The sequence below is a fragment of the Macrobrachium nipponense genome, chromosome 1 (assembly GCF_015104395.2).
Source record: "Macrobrachium nipponense isolate FS-2020 chromosome 1, ASM1510439v2, whole genome shotgun sequence".
Classification (NCBI taxonomy): domain Eukaryota; kingdom Metazoa; phylum Arthropoda; class Malacostraca; order Decapoda; family Palaemonidae; genus Macrobrachium; species Macrobrachium nipponense.
Genome location: NC_087200.1, coordinates 33,375,264 through 33,397,695, shown reverse-complemented (window position 1 = coordinate 33,397,695; position 22,432 = coordinate 33,375,264). Strand labels below are relative to the sequence as shown.

The 22,432-nt window shown below is 40.9% G+C and overlaps 1 protein-coding gene across 4 annotated transcripts in view; it reads right to left on the bottom strand.

Annotated features, from left to right (window-relative positions):
- LOC135219222 (uncharacterized) overlaps positions 1-22,432 on the bottom strand; it is a 107,207-nt gene that overhangs the window by 36,479 nt on the left and 48,296 nt on the right. For all 4 annotated transcript variants that reach the window (XM_064255806.1, XM_064255807.1, XM_064255805.1 and 1 more), the window contains one exon: positions 15,207-15,348. In XM_064255806.1, coding sequence (XP_064111876.1) covers positions 15,207-15,348 — 142 coding nt within the window. The remainder of the gene's footprint in view (positions 1-15,206; positions 15,349-22,432) is intronic.

Sequence of the window (22,432 nt, the reverse complement as noted above, 5' to 3'; positions counted from 1 at the left end):
ACGTGAATGTTCAGATACGGTGAGCAGCCCCGACTTCCGCTTGCCAATAAAAACACTGACCTGCTATATATTACCTACTTGGTTACAACTTTAACAAATGAACATATCTTACAGATACATCAATTAACTGACCTTAATACTGGGAGGCGTCAAATCCGTGCTCGGCCCGAGTCCCCCCCAGAAATAAAGTCAAGCTTAGAGTTGGAAATCGGAATCATCAGTCTTCGGGGCACACGATTCTTCTTTTCTTTCTGGCTGGGATCGTTTGTCACGGCAAAGAATCACAAGGTCCGGTATAGTAACTGTAATGGCGGCGGCAAATTGCATGTGCGCGGGATACGACGTGGAAGAAGCGGACATGATGAATGTTTATATGCTGACACAAAGGAACTTACTGAGGTCGAATCATGGTCGGGCAGGGTCGGGTCAGGGAACTACTTATCTCGGCAGAGCGATTAAGGGCCGGGCAGAAGGTGTTGCGCAGTCTGGCCAAAGGTATCATCACGGTAAAGGTGGTAGAAATGAATAAAAGGGGCCTGGCATATAATCAACAGTCAGTAAGATTCTTATAAATACTGATAATAAATAATGGAGCTCCTACAGTTTAGTTGATCAAGGGGAACATCTGCTAGGTAATCGGCGGACGAACACAGTTTGTTTTGGCGAAAGTTTTGAAAGTCTGACTGGTCGAAGCATGTTCGGGCAGGGTGACCGTCGGGTCCGTAAACTACTTACCGTGGCGGAGTGATTATGGCAAAGAATCACAAGGTCTGGTAAAGTAACTGGAATAGCGGCGGCAAATTGCACGTGCGCGGGATACGACGTGGAAGAAGCGGACATGATGAATGTTTATATGCTGACACAAAGGAACTTACTGAGGTTGAATCATGGTCGGGTCAAGGAACTACTTACCTCGGCGGAGCGATTAAGGGCCGGGCAGAAGGTGTTGCGCGGCCTGGCCAAGGGTATCATCACGGTAAAGGTGGTAGAAATGAATAAAAGGGGCCTAGCATATAATCAACAGTCAGTAAGATTCTTATAAATATTGATAATAAATAATGGAGCTCCTACAGTTTAGTTGGCCAAGGGGAACGTCTGCTAGGTAATCGGCTGACGAACACAGAAGATGGCGGCCATTTGTTTTGGTAAAAGTTTTGATAGTCTGACTGGTCGAAGCATGTTCGGGCAGGGTGACCGTCGGGTCCATGAACTACTTACCGTGGCGGAGTGATTATGGGCCGGGCAAAAAGGTGTTGCGCGGCCTAGCCAACTAAACTGTAAACTACCCGAGAGGGAGAGAGAGGAGGATTTGCCTAGTCGAGACGTAGTTGCCAAAGTGTTTTAGGTAGCCTAGAATTCGTGGACATTGTTTGGGAAAGGAAAAAAAATGCATTTTAGAAGGCTAGGCTTCGTGGACATTGTTTGGGAAATGATAAATGAGTACTGAATACTGATTGATTTAGCCAGTTTATTTGGAAAGTGTTGAAAAGTTAGTACTGACAGCAATGCAAGCTAAACTCACAACACCAGTCATTACTTTTTCTTGCATTTCCTGTCTTGCTTTTGCTTCACATGCACAGTTGTGTAGGTTAGATTACCTTTGGTTTTCCGCTCTAGTTTTACATTTTTATCTAAGGCAATGATTGTTTTATTGGTTTTGTATCACTCACACAACTATATAGCCTATGCTTGCTTTGTAGGTTAGCTTAGATTTCAGCCTGGAAAAGTCTGAATAAGAGTTACCGTTTGATCAATGGTTAGTTTACCACTGATCAAACAGTAACTCTTTATCTTGTACCAGTTTACATGGTTTTGCAAATAGATTGTTGGAAGGTTATTCAAAAAGGCCACTGATTGGTAAGAGGAGACTGGAATCACCATTATCAAACAGACTCACAGTCAGGCATTTCATTACTCAATTTGTAAACAAAAATCACAAGCCTGATTTTACTGTTTGCAGTATAAGAAGTACTGACTGCTGCTTGAAAAAAAAGGGCAGTGCAAAAGAAAACAAATGACATATCACTGTGAAACCTGTCCTAACAGTATGGTACATTTTGCCATGTTTCAATATGTACCATACTGTAAGCAAGTACAAAAAGACCTGTGAATGTAAAAAGCGATACAAAAATAGTGGTTAGCTGAAGTTTTATTTTAAAAGTTTTCTAAATGGAAATACCCATTTTGTTTGAGAAGATTTTTTTTTTCATATATAATGCACTAAATACTTTTTAATTTCATTCCTGTCTTTATATCATATATAAAAGGCTCTCCCTGTTATTTTCATATAATAAAAATTGAACGGTATAAAATACAGGTTATATTGCAAGTTCTTTTCCATTCTTTCTTTCAACACTACAAAATCTCAAAAAAGCGATACGTAAAAGGTAACTATTTTACCAAAGAAAAAATATTTTTGTATAGTTATTTATCAAGAAATGGTTGCAAATTCAATCCACGTCTTTTCTTTAATGTTAGCTCCCCAAACAAAATGCTGGGTCAAGAATTATGTGTAATGCACGCCAAACGTTTTTACTTTTTTTACCATTTTTTCTATAAAAAAAAAAAAAAAAAAAACTATTTTTTAGGCCTTTAATCACATTTTAAGAAAAAAATAATGCCAGATATGGAAAATCTAGGTCCTGTCCTTATAGCAAGAGGTATATGAAGTCAATTGGAGCATTTTTATTTTTTTTATGAAGTTTTATGCACTCAGGAGGTAAATTCCAAATGCATATTGACGCAGTCTAAGGATTACGTAATCCTCCATTTGTTCTAACGGCCTATCTCTACACTCTTCGCATCTCTGTCTGACGCTGCACTGAACCTCGCTACAAGTATTACATATGGAAATGTCTGTCATGTTTAAGGGTACTCATCTTCCGCTTGCATGTAGAGCAAGACCGATGAGCTCTGACATTTCCCCAAGCAACTTGCTCAGAAGGCCCAGCAGACATAGAGGCATTGGGTGACAGCGCTTCTTTATGTAGCTTGTCCATCTAGTCCAGTCCAAGCCAGGTTGATACCAGAAGGTCCAAATCAATTAAAAACCGGAGCAAAAATGTTATTGTCATGATACAATAAAGTTTGTTCATACTTACCTGGCAGATATATATATAGCTGTATTCTCCGACGTCCGACAGAATTTCAAAACTCCCGGCACACGCAGTGGGCGGCCAGGTGGTTAGTACCCATTCCCGCCGCTGGGAGGCGGATATCAGGAATCATTCCCATTTTCTATTCAGATTTTTCATACCACTGGCAGGGTTCTCGGGAAGTCTACCAGAAGAGACATGACCTCCGTGAACCAATCGCTTGAGGGTCAAAAGGGGGCGATCAGTCATTCTCGCTCCTGGCAACGCCGCAAACTTCCTTGTTACCTCTCCTAAGAGCTTGAACGGGGGAAAGGCGTAAACGTCCATCCCCGTCCAGTCCCATAGGATGGCATCTACCGCTATCGCTTCCGGGTCGAGAACTGGAGAGCAATAAATCGGAAGCCTCTTCGTTTTCGAGGTTGCGAAGAGGTCGACTAGCGGCCTTCCCCACAACTTCCATAGCTCTTGACAAACCTCTAGATGTAGGGTCCATTCTGTGGGAAGCATCTGATGTTGACGGCTTAAAAGATCCGCTCGAACATTTTGTATTCCTGAAATGAACCTTGTTAGGATCACTATGTTTCGAGCTTTCGCCCATAGAAGGATGTCTCTCGCTATCATGAACAGTGATCGAGAGTGTGTCCCCCCCTGCTTTTTGATGTAAGCGAGAGCCGTAGTGTTGTCCGAGTTGATCTGGACAACTCGGCCCACCAATCTTCTTCGAAGAATTGAAGAGCCAACCGAATGGCCTCCAACTCTTTTAAGTTTATGTGCCAGGACCTCTGTTCCCCTCTCCAGAGGCCTGACACTTCCTCCTTGTCTAGTGTTGCTCCCCAGCCCACCATGGAGGCGTCTGAGAACAACACTAGGTCGGGGCTCAAAAGGTTGAGGGACATTCCTTCCGAAAGTTTGATCGGATCTTGCCACCACTTCAGTTGATCCTTGACCGCTTTTGAGATAACCAAAGTCGAGTCTAGATTCTTTTTGTCTTTCCAGTTTTCTGCCATAAAAAACTGGATTGATTGATTGATTGTGAGTTATCTGGCGTCACAACTACCAGGGTCACCGACGCCGAATACTAAATGTGATCTTTTAACTTTTATAATATATTATACAACATTCAAAATAACTTTATCTTTATGAGAGATATATAAATTTGATTTAAAAAAATAAATTAAATTTCTGATAAAAATATAAATAATATTCCGATAAAAAGAATTGTGATTGATCACATAACAGTAAAATTATTAAAAAGAAAAAAAAAAAGAATGTATATACTAAGACAGCACAGCTGTCATATATATTTGAGAAGACCAGCTTCTTTGATAAAAGAGATAATGTTATTAATACATGCGCTTTCTTCCAACAGTTTTGCCATGCTATAATTACCCCTGCTCCACTACTATAACCTAAAAAACGATTCCTAAGTTCCACCAGACTGGGACACTCAACCAGCAAATGCCTAACGGTTAGTGGAACTAAGCAATCGTCACAGAAGGGCTCATTCTCCCCATCCATCAGATAGCCATGAGTTAAACGCGTATGGCCAATACGTAATCTACACAATACAATCTCCCACTTCCTTGGTATTAGGTCATATTTCCAAGGGTGTGTCTGACTAGTAATTTCTTTCATTTTATTGGGGCCTACTCTGTCCCACTGAAGTACCCATAACTGCTGGATGGATTTCCATATACCATAGAATGTATCTCGATATGGAACAGGGCATTTTCTCGGTACCAAAGTTTGCGCTGCTGATTTGGCTAGCTTGTCTGCCTCTTCGTTTCCCGATATGTTCACATGGGCCTAAGAAGTGTGCTTGTTCTACACATGGGATTCTACGGCCATACAAATAGAGGTCTGGATCAGGATGCACTCCCCTGATCCGACAGAAGTGGACAGCAGTAGTCTTGCTTACAGAGATTTTAAAACCCTGTTTCTCAGCCCAACTCACTATTTTATTTATTGTTAATTGTAGCTTTCTTTCTGCTACAGTCATCCGGGTGGCAGCAAAGGATATTGACAAGTCATCCACAAACAGTGTCTTTAAAACCTCTCTTGGAATGACAGCTGCAACACTGTTTATGGCCAGAGCAAAAAGTGTTACACTGAGAACACTACCCTGGGGAACACCTTCTTCTTGGCACTTTTTCTCTGATAAAGTACTGCCAACTTTAACTTTAAAATACCTACGATGTAAAAAGGATTTCACAAATAAAGGTAATTTGCCTCGTAGACCACTATTATGCATAGTCTTCAGAATCCCATGTCTCCAAGCAGTGTCATATGCCTTTTCTATATCAAAAAACACTGTCACATGGTGTTGCTTGGAGGCAAAGGCTTCACAGACAGAGGCTTCGAGTTGCAGTAAGATGTCCAGGGTGGAGTGCATTTTTCGAAAACCACACTGAATATTGTTGTGCTCTAGATACCACATCAGGCTTACATTTACCATTTTTTCCAACAATTTACATAAACAACATGTTAAAGCAATGGGGCGGTAACTTGCTGCACAGAGAGGATCTTTTCCAGGCTTAAGGAATGGTAACATGGTAGCTAATTCCCATATGCTAGGGCAGCTGCTTTCATCCCATATTCTATTGATAATACTTATTGTAAAAAGTTTTGTGTTCTTTGAAATGTGTTTAAACATTTCATAAGGAATCTCATCTGGACCAGGGGCAGTGTTCTTGCTCCTAGCTAAAGCAGAGTCAAATTCCCTTTCAGAAAAAGGCATATTATATGATTCAGCTTTGTTTGATGAAAAGTCAAGTACCTGTTGTTCTTCCATCATTCTGAAATGATGTCCTGGGGAACTATCTGATTTTTCAGAGACTCAAGCAAAGTGTTCAGAAAACATATCACTAATTTCTGTGGCATCAGTAACATGATTATTATTCAATTTAAGTACTGGAGGAGGACTGGGTGTAAATTTACCCTGAATTTTTCTTTTCTTATTTTCTTCCAAATGCTACAGACTGGTGTTCTGCTGTTAATAGAGGATACATATCCGGCCCATGCTTGTCTTCTGGCAGCTTTCATGGCTTTTCGAAATCGTGCCCTACACTGTTTGTAAATTATGACATTGTCCAAGGTGCAATGTCTACGGCACCTGGTCAATGATGACCTGGTAGCTCGGTGTAACAACCTTAGGTCTTCTGACCACCATGGTACTGGCCGTCTCCTGAATAGTCCTTTAGTTCGAGGAATTGAGTGTAGACCTGCAGTATGTAATGTTCCATTGAGTAGATCAATGGCATCATCTACACTTGGAAAATCTTTTGCATCCCCCTCCAACTCACTCAAATCTTTGAATTTTCTCCAATTTGCTTTCTCCAAGCACCACCGTGGAGATCTCGGGATAGGTGGACCATCATTGGTGTCGATCACAATTGGAGAATGGTCACTGGTATGCCAGTCATCACTTGTTCTCCAACTAAAATCAACACTGCAGTTGGAGCTACATATTGAAAGGTCGATGCAGGAGACGGTGCCTGTCTGAATGTGGTAATGAGTAGGTTCTCCAGTATTAAGAAGACCTATATCTTCAGTTTCTATTAAAGATGCCATCATATTCCCTTTTTGATTTGATGTTACATCTCCCCACAATGGATGTCTACTATTGAAGTCACCAAGTAGAAGAAATGGCTCTGGTAGTTGCTGCATCAAGAATATCAAGTTCTCTTGGGAGACATGGCTATTTGGTGGAATGTAAAGGGAACATAAAGTATATTTCCTTCTTAAATCAATTCTTACAGCCACAGCTTGAAGTGGAGTATTTAGTTTCACTTGGTAGTGTGGCACATCTCGACGGATGTAGATGAGGGATCCACCATGATTTCCCACCTCCAAATCAAATTTAGTTCTATAGTGAACATCTTCCCTAGGACCAGGTGTATATTCACCTAGCATGGTCTCCTGCAAACATAACCCTACAGGGGAGTGCTCATAGATCAAAAGCTTGACTTCCTCATATTTTGCTCGCAGTCCCTGACAATTCCATTGAATAATGGAAGTGAATTTATTTATGTTTGGGACCAATATTATGGTTCCTTTTGACAAGATTGGGAGAGCTCTTTTTCCTACTAGGGGGAGGCATTTTAATGGAAGGCTTTGTTGGCCTCTTGAGTGGAGTTGCCTTCATAGAGCCAACATCTTTTCCTTCAGTGTCCTTGACACTGAAGGGTTTTTTAGTTTCTTTACTCTCCATCTCTGTCGAGACGGAGAAAGCAGAGGTGTTCTCTAAAGAGACCACCTCGAGAGTGTTTGTATTGCTGGCAGTAGCCAGCTCTGCCTCTAATGAGGCAGAAGTACCAGCGAGGACTGGCACCAGGGGACCAGCATCTGCTGGTTTGTCCTCCAAAGAGGAATTGGCACCAACAGAAGCTGGCACCAGACCAGCAACCACTGGCCTTGCCTCCAATGAGGCAGATGGTGGAGGGTGTATCTCAACTGGCACTTCAATTTTTTCTGATTCCATACTAGAGCCTTTCTTGTTGGTTCTAGTGAACCTTGTCTTTACTTTCTCATCATCAATTGACTCTAATGATTCAGTTAGCTGTCTCTTTAATGATTCTTTATTTGATTCTACATTTGTGCTCCTAACTTGGGTTTTTTTATTTGTTCTTTCTTTCTTTTTTTTTGGTTTCTTAATTTTGTCTATACAGTAGCAAAACTTAGACCGGGTCTTACAATCTTTGCTTTGGCTCTCTCTCGTGCTTCCTTAAATGTTGTTCTTTCTATTACTCTAATGGCTTGGATTTCCTTTTCTAGTAAATATATATCACACTGCTGAGATGATGATGCATGTCCCTCATCACAGTGAACACATTTAGGTTCCCTGGTGCACATACCATGCTCATCCTCTCCACAGTTGACACAGACGGCAGGATTTTCTTGCAATTTGGATCGGCATGATTGTAGGGTGTGTCCAAAATGCTGGCAATGGAAACACCTTCTGGGTCTCGGGATGTACTGCTTTACCTTAAACCTATACCAGGCTGCAAAGACACACTCCGGAAGTCTTAAGGTGTCAAAAGTTAATATTAAGGTAGGCTGAGGTATTCTGTTATTATCAACCTTCTTCGTCATCCTGTCCACCATTATTACACCCTGGTCTTTTAATTCTGTTAAAAGTCTCTCCTCACCCTGGTCTTTTAATTCTGTTAAAAGTCTCTCCTCAGAGAAAGCCATCAACTGAGGGGCATAAATCAAGCCCTTGCTGGAGTTCAGGCTGGAGTGGGGAGTACACTCAACCGTAACTCCCGCAAGGTCCGACAATCCCATCAACTTGATACTTTCCTCTGGGGAGATGCTTTCTACCAGGAGCATGTTTCCATTCTGCGGTGTTATTTTTGGCTGTCTGCCACAACATTTAATGATTTCCCTATGCACTTGAAAAATGTCTATACTGTCATCTTCTAGCTTTAAGTTAAGGTATTTATTAAAGGAATTGGGTACAAAGACCCCAGGAGCTATTTCATATTTATTATTTTTCTTCATGGCAAATGGTTCCAGTGTGACAATACTGGAACCAGATGCTTTTTGTTTAGTTTTCCTGGCTGTATTATATTTACTCACATTGCTTTGGGTCGTCAACTGTGTCCGTCTGTCATTCGGCCCAGGGATACTACACTGATCCTGGGGACCGACCATGGAAAATTGATGTTTGGGTTCCGAGGACAAGTCCTTTGATGAAAGCATAGGGTCGTCAACAGAAATAGGGGGGGTTGCCATAAAACGTAAAATACATAGTTCATCCAGATATTCCCCATACCCACCATGGAGTCACACTTAGAGGACAGGTCATCCCTTTTATTAGGGTCATCCTAGGGGTAATTACTGGATATACACCCTATCCCCAGTGCTAAGGCGTCATGATGTCCGTCGAGATCAGACCCGGCATTGAGGATAGGGTTTGACATTAAACTTTCCCCTCGCTCGACCACGTTAGGTACTAGAGTTCTACGGGTGAGGTGGCATGCCGTCCATCCTCACCCTCCTTCAAATCCCAAGATTTAGACTAAATCATGTCCAAAACCAAGCCAATAGTCGTCATCATAGAATCCATACCTTATAGGGGGAGGAAGGCAGAAAGATGAAATGTTTTTAGTAGAAGAAAAAGGGCTGATTTATTTCGTTGGATCAAAAGCTGGGCACCAAGGCCCAGCGAGAAAGCAGTTCCCACCAGGCATCAGGGCCCAGCTGCTGAACCCTAAGCCCCCCCATCCTCGGCAAGGCTTCAGTATCTGGGGGGTAAAAAACTGGAGTGGCCTGAGGTGCAACCTCCCCAGGGAAACAAACTTCTCCAGTGAAGAAATGGTTCCCAGCAGACTAATCCATTCCTTCGCCGAGCATGTTTCTTTCCCTAAGAAGGCTGACACTTTCTCTAAGCATTTCTGCTGACGTTCCTTTGATGGAAAAGCTTGAAAAGCCGCTGAATCCATCTGAATCCCCAGATACACGATGGACTGCGTGGGGATCAGATGGGACTTCTCGTAATTGACTATAAGGCCCAGGGCCTTCATCAGCTGCAATGTCGTCTGAAGGTCCTCCAGGCACCTTGACTTCGAAGACGACTTGATTAGCCAGTCGTCCAGGTAAAGCGAGACTCTTATCTTTGATAGGTGAAGCCATTTCGCTACATTCCGCATGAGGAAAGTAAAAGCCATCGGCGCCGTACTCAGACCGAAGCAAAGAGCCCTGAACTGGAAGACCTGCCCTTTTAAGACGAACCTCAGGAACTTCCTTGATTGAGGATGGATCGGGACGTGGAAATAAGCGTCTTGTAGGTCCAATGACACCATCCAATCCCCTGGTCTCAAGGCCTCTAACACAGACTGAGAAGTTTCCATCCTGAATTTTTCTTTCTTTACAAAAAGGTTCAGTCTGCTGACGTCTAGGACAGGTCTCCATCCCCAGACTGCTTCGGAACCAGGAATAACCTGTTGTAGAAGCCTGGGGAATCCAGCATTAGGACTTCTTCTACGGCCTTCTTTTCCAACATTTGGTCTAGAAGGTCGAGTAAAATCTGTTGCTTCTCTGACTGGTATGCGGGCGACAGGTCTATCAGCTTCGTGCTCAAAGGGGGCGCAGAGAGGAAAGGGATCTTGTATCCTCTCTCGATCACATCTAGGGACCAGGTGTCTGACCCTATCGCCCTCCATGCCTGAGCAAATAAGGTGAGTCTCGCACCTACAGGTGCCTGAAGGGCAGAAATGTCAATTTTTTCCCTTCTTGATAGAAGAGGTCTTACCTCTAAAGGACCCCCTTCCTCTCGAAGAACCTCTAGAGGAAGGTGCTCCACGAAAGGGCTTAAATTTCTTCTTGGGGGCTGGAGCTGTTGAAGTAGAAGCCTGAGGAGTAGGGCGTCTGGAAGATTAAGTCAAGAGGTCCCTTGTTGCTTTCTCTTGTAAGTTTACCGACAGATCATTAATCATGGACTGCGGAAATAGATGAGTAGAGAAGGGGGCGAATAATAATTCCGCCTTCTGAGCGGGAGAAACTGCTTTCGCCGCAAAACTACAATAGAGAGCTCTCTTTTTTAGCAGACCAGTAGCAAAATGAGATGCTAACTCATCAGAGCCATCCCTTACTGCTCTATCCATGCAAGCTAATACACTTGAAAGCTCTTCCAGCGAAATCGAGTCTTGACTCCTAGATTGTACATCCAAGGCCCCCAGGCACCAATCTAAAAAGTTAAACACTTCTAGCGTCTTAAATAACCCCTTGAGATGATGATCTGTCTCCGTCATTGTCCAGGAAACCTTAGCCGATGACAAATAAGACCTCCTCGGAGCGTCCACCAAATTCGCGAAATCTCCTTGAGAAGAAGACGGTGCTTTCAATCCTGCCTCTTCTCCTGTTTCGTACCAGATCCCCGCTCTCCCTTTCAGTCTAGATGGAGGAAGTGCAAAAGAAGTCTTCCCTTTAACCTTCCTTGAATCCATCCAATCCTGGATTCTCTTAAACGCTCTCTTCGCAGAGAGCAAAGTGGCCATTTTAACGAAGCCAGGAGCCTTCCTGGCCTTCGATGAGGCAAATTGTGAAGGGGGAGAGCAAGGAACTGGCGCTTGAAAATTGTCTGGAAACAAGTTCTTAAGTAGATTCGTCAAAGTCTTATAGTCTGAAGCCGCTGACGCATTTGGTTCATCATCATCCGTAGGGCACAGATCACTAGAAGAATCCTTCTCTCGGTCATCAGTCTCTTTCAAAGATCTCGATGACAATAATCCTTGAGGCCCCGTTCGCAAGTGGGTGCCTCTAGATGTAGAAGAGTTTGAAGTAACCACTCTCTGTTTCTTTATCTTCGACACTTTAACATGTGAAGTATCCTGACGCTTCGGACTCAAATATTCTTCCAAGACGTCCTGTTGAGCCTCTTGACAAGCGTCCCGAAATGTAAGACGCTGCGCGTTCTGAGAAGCGTCCTGCTGAGCGTCCTGATGTGTAGGACGCCGTGCGTCCTGAGCAGCGTCAGCTCAAGCGTCCTGGTGAGCGTCCCGATGTATAAGACGCCGAGCGTCTTGAAAAGCATCTTCTCGAGCGTCCTGACAAGCGCTTCGCCGCTTAAGGCGCCGAGCGTCAAAAGAATCGTCTTCCTGAGCGTCCTGAAGCTGATTATCATCAAGCAAACTTTGAACTTCCGTCATGGGTCCTTGAGCGTTCTCGGCCTCTTGACAAAGACGCCGGCCGCCTGTGCGACAACTCAAGTCTCTGTCAAATTCGTCTCTCCTAGACGCCCTTTCATGAGGAACGTAATCACGTTCTCTAATGCGTCGGCTACAAGGAGGAGACTCAAAGGCCGAAAAACACGGAGAAGGAGCCGGGGACTGTCTAGTCCTCTTAACAGGCAGCCACCGATCCTTCCTCCGATGACTAGGTTCTGCCTCCTTTTTCTCAAAATAGGAAGCTAACTGTTTCTGCATTTCCAAAAGCATCTTCCTTGATGGGGAAAGTTCTCGATCAGGAGAAGGACTCATCCTGTGCGAGGAAGATGGGCGAGGGGATGCCCTTTCCTTCAACTCAGGAACATACAGAGAGCGACTTGGACGCTCGAACGAGTCCTCCCCTGATGAAGTCTTGTTCCTTTTCTGTGGCGGAAAAGCTTCAAAATCTTCAGGTGATGAATCTACGCACTGATCCGAAAGACGTGAAGCGTCCTCTTCTCTGAAACCTCTCTTAAGAGGGCGACAAGGGCGACGGCCGCCTGTGCGACACCTTGCGCCCCTGCCGCTCTCCCTATGAGAGGTCTTCCAAGAGTCCCAACCTCGGAGAGGAGAGGAAGCCTCGGAAGAAGAGAAGCACTCTTTAAGTATTCGTGCCCGTGCACGAACACTGGCAGCCTGAGATTCGTCCTCAGTTTCTGCCAAAGGGACGTCAGACCGGTCATTAGATCCCGTAAACCTCCTTCGGCTTTCGGCTTGCCCTCTCCCTAAGGCCTGGGAGTCCGGCAGGGGCCAAGGCCTAGAGGCATAATGGGACCGATCTACAACACTAGATGCACTAACACTTTTATTGCAATTATTCACATTTGATTGTAGAGCCATCACTTTCGATTCCAAGGCACGAATCGACTCCATAATCGTAGATAATACGCTTCCTTCTGCAGACACTCCTGATTGTTCGGAGGCAAAACAACAGGATTAGGTTGAATTACATCTACACGAGGGTTTAATGGAGATACAATTCTACCCTGACTTCTATTCAGAGAAGCACTTCTAGATTCTATCACGCTCAACCTTTCTCACGTAAGAATCATATGCCTCCCATTCAATTTCAGTCAATTGCACACTCGATGCATCTATCATTCAACATACATACATGACTCTGACATTTCGAACACACCGAATGAGGGTCTACCGAAGCTTTCAGCAACCTCACCTTACATTCCTGTACCTTACACACCCTGAAGCTAGCAGAGCTAGATCCAGACATCGTAATCAAAGAAAAGTCAAAGCCAAATTCCAAATCAAATCCACTACCACGTATGTCAAGCCAACAATGCCAAATCAAAACCAAAAGTCAATCAGAATACTCAAGTTAGCACAAGAAGTTTCAAAATCCTAGGCGGAGGTCTGTAAACAGTTGTTTACCGACCGGCGACAGAGAAAAATCTGAATAGAAAATGGGAATGATTCCTGATATCCGCCTCCCAGCGGCGGGAATGGGTACTAACCACCTGGCCGCCCACTGCGTGTGCCGGGAGTTTTGAAATTCTGTCGGACGTCGGAGAATACAGCTATATATATATCTGACATGTAAGTTTCATGAACAAAACCAGGAGCTTAGTTGAAATACAATGCTAAGCTTGTAATCCAGAATTCCAAGGCCAAATGTGCGTGTGCGCGCGCGTGTGTGTGTGTGTGTGTGTGTGTGTGTGTGTGGGGGGGGGGGGGGTGTGGGGGGGGGGGGGGGGGCTAGAAAAAAAAAAAAAAAGTTCACGTGTTGCAGGACACGTCCTAACAGCACTGCGAACAGGAAAAAATTGAGGAAGCAGAACTCTGGTGGCCGGTATTTGCAGCAGCGTTACCAATGGTAACATAGGTAACTCATTTGACTACATTTTACCTGCAGCATTGGTAGCGCCGACAGTTAAAATTACCCACTTTGTGGGTAAATCTGTGGGGATATAGTTTGCACTGGTCAGTGACCAGGGCTCATTCTGGTATTCAGGGAGTGTATTGCAATAGATGTTTGAATTACAAAATAATAAACTCTGCTTCAAATACTCAATATTCATACCAATTTAAAGTTTTTGTACAATACTGTTACATGGGCCAATATAAATTTTTACATATCTAAACTATTTCTCTGACAAACAAGGGGCTGAAATTGACAACACTGGGAAGAATTTACCTTCACAATACCATTTCTTCTCAAAAACTGCTGGATGACACTGCAAAAAAAATTAGCAATAATCCCTCAATGATCCAGATCTTCCTTGTTCTAAGGAAGCGTCTGACTAGGTTTGAGCTTTCTTTGTGTGTGCTTTTTTCGCATTTTATTGAAGGATAAGAACAGTACTGTACTGTAATTTGTAATGAGAGAGAGAGAGAGAGAGAGAGAGAGAGAGAGAGAGAGAGAGAGAGAGAGAGAGAGAGAGAGAGAGAGAGAGAGAGAGAGAGAGAATAAAATAGTGCCAGCCGGTTGAAAACAATCAAAGATTGTAAAGCTAGGAATCTGTGGCATCTGGCAACTCATACGTATACAAGGTGGATGCTCATAACCAACCGGGCTTCGAACCTCGTGACGCACCAGTCTTTCTTCCAACACAGGATATGAGAGGGGCAGCTAGAGGTGGACAGTTTACGTTAAGACCTCAGGTTTGTTGACTATGAAAAATAAAAAATTGATTAAAAATTTGTCATATGTTCATACGCAGAACAAACCTTCACTCTTAACAATAGAATAAACTTATACTTGGAGGAAGGTACAAGTACCCTGAACCGGCTGGGGGTTCAGCCCACCTGACCACCCTTCCTAGAAGATCGAGTTCTAAAGAAGGGGGTCTGAGCAATCACAGGCATAGAAGGCACAGATAAATTAGCAACATCTGATTTTTGAGAAGAAACCTAGCTAGTGTAACCCCCCAGCTTTGGTTCTGGTGGCAGCCTTTCTTCGCATGATCCCAATCTTTACATTCGTCACATTTAAGATCAGAAGAACAAATCTGACCTCTGCATTGACAACACGAAGAGTTGTATATTTAGATGAAGTAAGTATGGTGTTGCAGCCTTTAATGCAATTCCGGACACTAGTCAAACTGGTGTCAAGACAAAATTAATTAATAAAGTCACAATCAGTAATATCAACACTAGCTAAGCTAATTGTAATTAGCGTGCTAACAAACAGAAGGAATACTTCATCAAAGATTGCAAAAGCCACAACCATCCAGCAAAAAATCAAACAAACGCTGCTCAAATGACCGATGATCTGTCGTTGACTGGCAGAAACGAATGAGCTCTAAGCTGTGTTGTACCTATTCTTCCCCAAAAGTAGGCACTACAGCGACTTTGTAATTTTGAGCTGCCGTGATAGTTAGAAACTATGTAATTATACTTATAAAGTTACTTATATAAAAATAACATCAAAAGACCACTTGATACATACGTGCTTTTTTATGATATAAGTAGGAAAACACATTACAATTCTTGTTAGGATCTGGAACCACTAATGACTTCCATCTACTTCTTGAAAACTGATAGCGTGCATCATCTGTCTCCAACTGCCTTAAGTAGTCCCACTTTGGATCCTGAGAATAAAAAATTCAATATGTTCACATAGAATGATAGTAGCTTTAAGGAGAAAACAAACGAGCATAACTGAGCACTACTGTAGTTTAAATATAAATTAAGCAACCAACTAAATGCGTTCCACTGGGTAAAAACAAAGAGCTATTTTCATTAATGAATAACATGAAATGAAACCCAAAATACAGATTACATTATCATTTAATGTATATATAACCCACTCCCCCTTACAACTGTTATAAACCTAGACTAGTTAATAATTGCAGCGCATACTATACTCTACAAATGCCAAATGGAATTGCTTCCAGGTACAAAATAACCTGAAAGTGCTCATCAATATAAAGGGCTAAAGCACCTGAATCTACACCATTATAAAAGAAACTCCGGATCTATCGTTGTATGAATATATACATATACTCATAAAAAGTAATCATTTACTAAAGTTGGAGTACAACTATATTTATAGTAATAATACATTACAATTCAAATAAAAGTTTTGCTTGCTATATCCAATTAAGATTACATATATTGCAAGTATTATTATAATATTGGAACTGTATTACAGAATACATATCAACACTGTCATCATATACCATTTTCATTTCATAGTTTAGATTCTCAAAATCTCAACAAATTGATTACAACTGACATCTTCATTGCCATGAGTTGCTAGAAGAAATATAATCTGGATACTTTTTCTTGTAAATTAAAATAACAAAATTAGGTTTATAATGTACTCATTACTTGAGTGTATAAGCAGTAAGTGTGATTTTGCAAGTTCTGCACATCACTTTCTAAGCCACCTCTGAGAATTGGCAGGGTTTCACAACTTGACATCTTTAACATAACTCTTTAATAACTCTCAATAGTCATGGTAAATGACCTTAGCAATTATAAACTGCAATTTTTTAGTGGAAGAGCATCATAAGTACTATTATTATTATTATTTTATTATTATTATTATTATTATTATTATTGAAAACTGAGGAACGTTAAGGTCACCATTATCGATTACTTACGTTTATGACTATTATGCACTATTTATAATATTCTCCTTGTGATCACTATTAGTCAAGTCTTGACGAATTATAAAAAATGAACATAAGATGTTAATGGAACGCTGCCGTAGCCTCAAGATCCATTTGAGAGAGAGAGAGAGAGAGAGAGAGAGAGAGAGAGAGAGAGAGAGAGAGAGAGAGAGAGAGAGAGACTATTGCCCCGGTTAGGTCATTACACTGATAGATAACCATATGCAAAAGTTGACCAACAGTAGTATTCAGACTAATGATATTAATCTTAATAAAACTTGATTTACTGTATATAATAATATTGCAAGTACTATCATCATATATAAAATATGAACACAGCAATTATGTGCCATTTGCATTTTTGTTTTGTTTACATTCTTGAAATAATCAGCTGATTGCATTTTTTGTACTGACATCATCACTGTCACTTGTTGCCAAATGGAACTATTTGTAAAAGGTCTTAATTACACAAACAAGCAAATTAAACAGTACCCATAAAGCACAATAAATGCCTTATTACATATTAACATAAACTGCAGGACATTATAAGCTTAAGCATAATTTCTAGAGTTGAAAGCAATGTTAATTAATAAAGACAGTCCAGCGCTTGATCCAGAGGCAAAAACCCTCAAATCGATATTTCCATTTTGCACCAATATATGTACATATCAGGAAGTACATTCGTTAAACAGCAGTCCATTATAACGTTGAGCTACTGTATTGTAAAGAAACCTTCAAAATATATTTGATATCATAAGACCCGTGCAGTTTCCCCTCCTTAATACCCCAAAATGCACAAATGTAGACACTAAGGTTTACAACAGGCAAAGTTGAGGTACCATAAACTACCAGTACTTTTACCTAGCCCAACAAAAATATCACTTTTAAAAATAATTTGTCTTTTCCTTAGATATACATACCATACCCTTTTATATACGAATGTTCATGACAAGCTGGAAATGGTCACTGACACTTCATACTAAGGTTAACTGGTGGCCAGCAGGAGAGTGGTGGTCATCACCACTTTCTTTGACAAACAGGGACTACAGTGCTCCCCACTTTTATTCTGGAACAGGTTCCGGAAACAACCGTGAAATGGCAAAAATCCCCCTACACTGAAATGCTTATAACTGTCTACTTCAACATTTCACTGCTTAATTTGATAGTTCAAATAAAAATATACCTTAAATTATCAAACTACAACAATTTAATATAATTTCTAAAAAATACAGGCCAACCATCATCCCAAATCATACTAGGTCATCTTAGATGAGTACATAAGCCTTTACAACTGTTACTCTTAAGTAGTATAAAGTGCACCCCTAAAATGCTTATAACGATGACTTATTTTAAACTTGCTTATTTTAAAATATTAACCCTTTATCGCCGAAGGGGTATAATAAAAATCATCTCCCGTATGCCGAGGGGGTCTCGGAGTGAGCGCCGAAGCGGAAAAAAATATTTTTTTCAAAAAATCACAGCGCGCTTAGTTTTCAAGATTAAGAGTTCATTTTTGGCTCCTTTTTTTGACATTGCCTGAAGTTTAGTATGCAACCATCAGAAATGAAAAAAATATCATTATCATATATAAATAATGCAATATATGATAGCGCAAAAACAAAATTTCATATATAATTGTATTCAAATCTTGCTGTGAGCAAAACGGTTAAAGCTAAAAAGTTAATTTTTGTTGTTGTATTGTACACTAAATTGTGATCATTTTGGTATATAACACATTGTAAAACGATCAAAGCAACACAGCGAAAATATTATCACAAAATGATTCATGAATTCGTAACGCGCGCATGTAAAAAAATGTTTGTTTTCAAAAATTCACCATAAATCTAAATATTGTTCTAGAGACTTCCAATGTGTTTCAAAATGAAGATAAATGATTGAATATTACTATACTGTAAGAGTTTTAGCTTATAATTGCAGTTTTCAACCATTTCGGATGAGTTAAAGTTGACCGAATGTCGAATTTTCTTTATATTTTTTTTATATGCAAATATTTCAAAAATGAGAAAAGCTGCAACCTTCAATTATTTTTTGTTATATTCTACATGAAATTGCGCACATTTTAAAATATAAAACTCTATGAAAGGCCTAATATGAAACGGAGCAAATATTACAAGAATGCAGTGTACGCATTTTGGAGATTTGCGGCAGAGAATCCGTGCGCGGAGGGAAGGAAATTTTTTTTTTTAAATTCACCATAAATCTAAATATTGTGCTAGAGACTTCGAATTTGTTGCAAAATGAAGATAAATGACTGATTATTACTAGACTGTAAGAGTTTTAGCTTACAATTGCGTTTTTCAACCATTTCGGTATAGTCAAAGTTGACCGAACGTGGTTTTTATTTCTATTTATTGTGATTTATATGCAAATATTTCAAAAATGAGAAAAGCTACAACCTTCAATTATTTTTTTTTTATTTTGCATAAAATTGCACAAATTTTCATATATAAAACTTTATGTAACGGCTAATTTAAAATGGTGCAAACATTACGACAATCACATGGAAAAATTTATGATTTTTTCGGAAGAGTTACCGCGCGGACATAAGGAAAATTTTTTTTTATAAATTCACCATAAATCAAAATATTGTGCAAAATGAAGGTAAATGATTGAATATTACTAGAATATAAGAGTTTTAGCTTACAATTGCGTTTTTCGACCATTTCGGTAAAGTCAAAGTTGACCGAAGGTTGAAATTTTGGCACTTATCGTTATTTATATGAAAATATTTCAAAACTGATAAAAGCTACAATCATGAGTATTTTGTTGTTGTATTTTACATGAAATTGCGCACATTTTCATATATAATACTCCATGTAACGGCTAATTTAAAATGGTGTAAAAATTATGTCAAAGTGACGAAAAGAAAGAAATTCGCCCTTGCGCGCCTGCGTAACAATTGTAAACAAAACAACACCTTGATCCATGAGCTCCCAGCATCCCCCAAGGCGCGTGATTCAAAGTTTTCGCCTGGTAGGCCTATAAGTATTTTTCCGCGAATTTTTTAAAAAACTTTTTTTTTTATCGACGTACCATACGTCCAATCGGCACCCAACAGACAATTTATGTCCACGTTTAATACGTCCAATCGGCGTTAAAGGGTTAATATCAATGTAAATAGCAAAATGTCTATAAAATGTTTAATAGATATTAAATATATCTTTAATAAAAATTAAATAAACGTAATCCCCCAACGCTAAATCCTACGGAGAGCACTCTGCAGAATCCCTACTATTCACCTCGCCCCTCCCAGTGTAGCCATAGGAAGTAGAGGGAATAGGTGAGGAAGATCAGACTCTCTCGCTCGCCTTGCTAGCAGAACTAGCAGGAGAAACGAGTCGTTGGCAGCCATCAACCTGCGGTGATGGCCGCGACGTGAGTCTAGGAAAGTGATATCATCCTGGAGAAACACTTTCCCACAGAGGGTTACCAAACTCTCGCGCACCAGGAGAAACATTTCCCACCACAGAGACTGGTCGGCCAGAACATGACCGTCGTCTGGGTGGGGCTTAGCGTGCACCTGACAAGAGAGGCTGATACCGTCCTCTGATGCGTCCAAGTCCTCTTCAAGTTTGAAACCTCTCAAGAGGCCCGAATGGGGGACCCCATACCTATCTCACTGAGTGCAAGGTCCCACAGGACCGTCACATCAACCCTGGGTACCGAGCAATCACCATGACAGATCACCGGCAAGGCGTGAGTCACCTGAGCGACTCTCCTTTCTTGCACTCCGTGCCTGAGTCGTGACAGTGAACAGACTCAGCGTCACCAACTCTGGATGCACGCGAATCCATAGATTACGTGCACTCAGGGAAACTCGCGAATGAGCGCCTGTCATGGAACAAGTCTTAGGGGCAGAACCTCTAGGACTAGCAGCAGAAGTGTGAACTGAAGTTTGTACTTCTACTGCTCCCAACATGCTAGGCCCTGGGGACAACGTGATGGTTTCTGTTCCTGAAGGAACAGGCGAGGCAGCAGATGACCCAACTGCCTCCTCAGTTCGAGGAGGCAGACCCTTAGAAGTCCCGTGACGAGACTTCTTAGGGGGAAAGACTACCTTCTCCTTCTTTGGCAGGGAGCCTTAGAAGTCGAAGGGGTGGAGGTTGAAGAAAAATATGACGATTCCAAAGAGGAAGATGATGCCACTTGACGAGCTCTCTTCCTCCTCGATTTCTCCAAATTCGCCAAGACTACTTCTACAGGATGAGGTACATTTACCAGCAAGAATCAAGTTAATATTCACAGGACAGCAGCAAAGCCTTTGTCCAATGCCGAAACTCCAGGAAAGCAGCGGCAAACGAAAAAGATGAGGACCAATACCACAACATGCTACGAGTCACAGGTATAGTTCCCAGGTTAGAATAGTCAACATGAAGAGATATCCAAACATCTACTGCTGTAATCAACTATCACCACTGTTAGCCTGTAAAAGAAAGAAAATATGATTTAAAAAAATAAGGATATTCCTCTTGCATCCAAGGGCACCACCCTTTGAAATGAGAGAGATCCCTCAAACACCAGCACCACACGGGCCCCCCTCCTCTATCTTTGTTCGATAAGCTAGCATAAGGATGAAAGTGATGAAGAAATACAGTAGTACCTCGTACTTTGAACTTAATCCATTCCAGAAAGCTGTTTGAATTATGATTAGTTCGAAATATGTATGAAACAAATAAATACTGTATCCCCATAAAAAATAAAGGGAGTAAAATTTTCTTAATTTTATTTTTTCTTTATACGATTTACGAACTGTTTGGTAAAAATGATGCCGGCCGGCTGGGGGATGGAGGGAGGAGAGACGGGAACCCTTTGAGCAAATCGAATTGGTTGCAGTATGCAAAGGTTGATAACAAAATAAATTTTATTCACATTAGGTACAAAGATAAAGGAATCTATAGTGTGTGTGTGTGTGTCTGATTGTATTTGAGAGAGAGAGAGAGAGAGAGAGAGAGAGAGAGAGAGAGAGAGAGAGAGAGAGAGAGAGAGAGAATCAGCGTATTTACACTTGGTTCTTAAGTGCACGAAAGAGATTAATTATGCCACAGTACATCAACTTACTGTTGGCAAACGGCAAACTTTTAAAACAAACATGAGGATTTTGCAAACAAATAAGTAATAAGTCAAGAATGCAAGAAAAGGAAAGAGATAAAATAACTTTTCACAAGGAAGCTGCTTAAACAAACAATTGAAGCATGCAGAAGTTGAAAGCAGCGCCAGTTAGTTTATTACAGAGCTGAGTTACTTTTACAGAGGTAAAAAAAATCCTAAAAAGCAATTATCACTAGATTGGTATTTTACCGTTACAAAAATAAAAGTGATTTGGGCAGATCGAGTTAAGTGAAAGAAATGGGCGAATAATCATCCCAGATCAGCTGATAAGTCAATGGGAAGCAGAACGTTCTTCTCTCTCTCTCGCTCTCTCAGCCCTCCGAACAGACTCAAGCAAGCTTTTTATTTTTTTTTTTTACCGTATTGCATTTGTTTTTGTGTTTTATCATTATGTTAAATTTATTGTGAAATATCATTTTTTATGTGAATTGGTACTGCTTTTATGTACATATTATAGTAAAAATTTTACTGTCTCTTCTTCTTTCCTCAACAATACCACGACGCACGATGACTTGAAATCATTCATTCATTATTCCTAAAATATAAAAATGCTACCTCCCTCTACCTCAAGTTAGCTATGAATCACCTCAATGACGAATGATTTTGTTAATAATCTGTGCTAATTTTTTTATTGTGAAAAGCTTTGCTCTTTCATTTACTATTTTGTTAACCCTCTAACGTCGATTGGACGTATTAAACGTCGACATAAATTGTCTGTCGGGAGCCGATTGGACATATTAAACATCGATAAAAAAAGTTTTTTTTTAAATTTGCGGTAAAATACTTATAGGTCTACCAGGCGAAAACTTTTGAATCATGCACCTTGGGGGATGCTGGGAGCTCACGGATCAAGGCGTTTTTTTTACAATTATTACGCAGGTGCGCAAGTGCAAATTTCTTTCTTATCGCACAAAAAAGTATCAGTGAC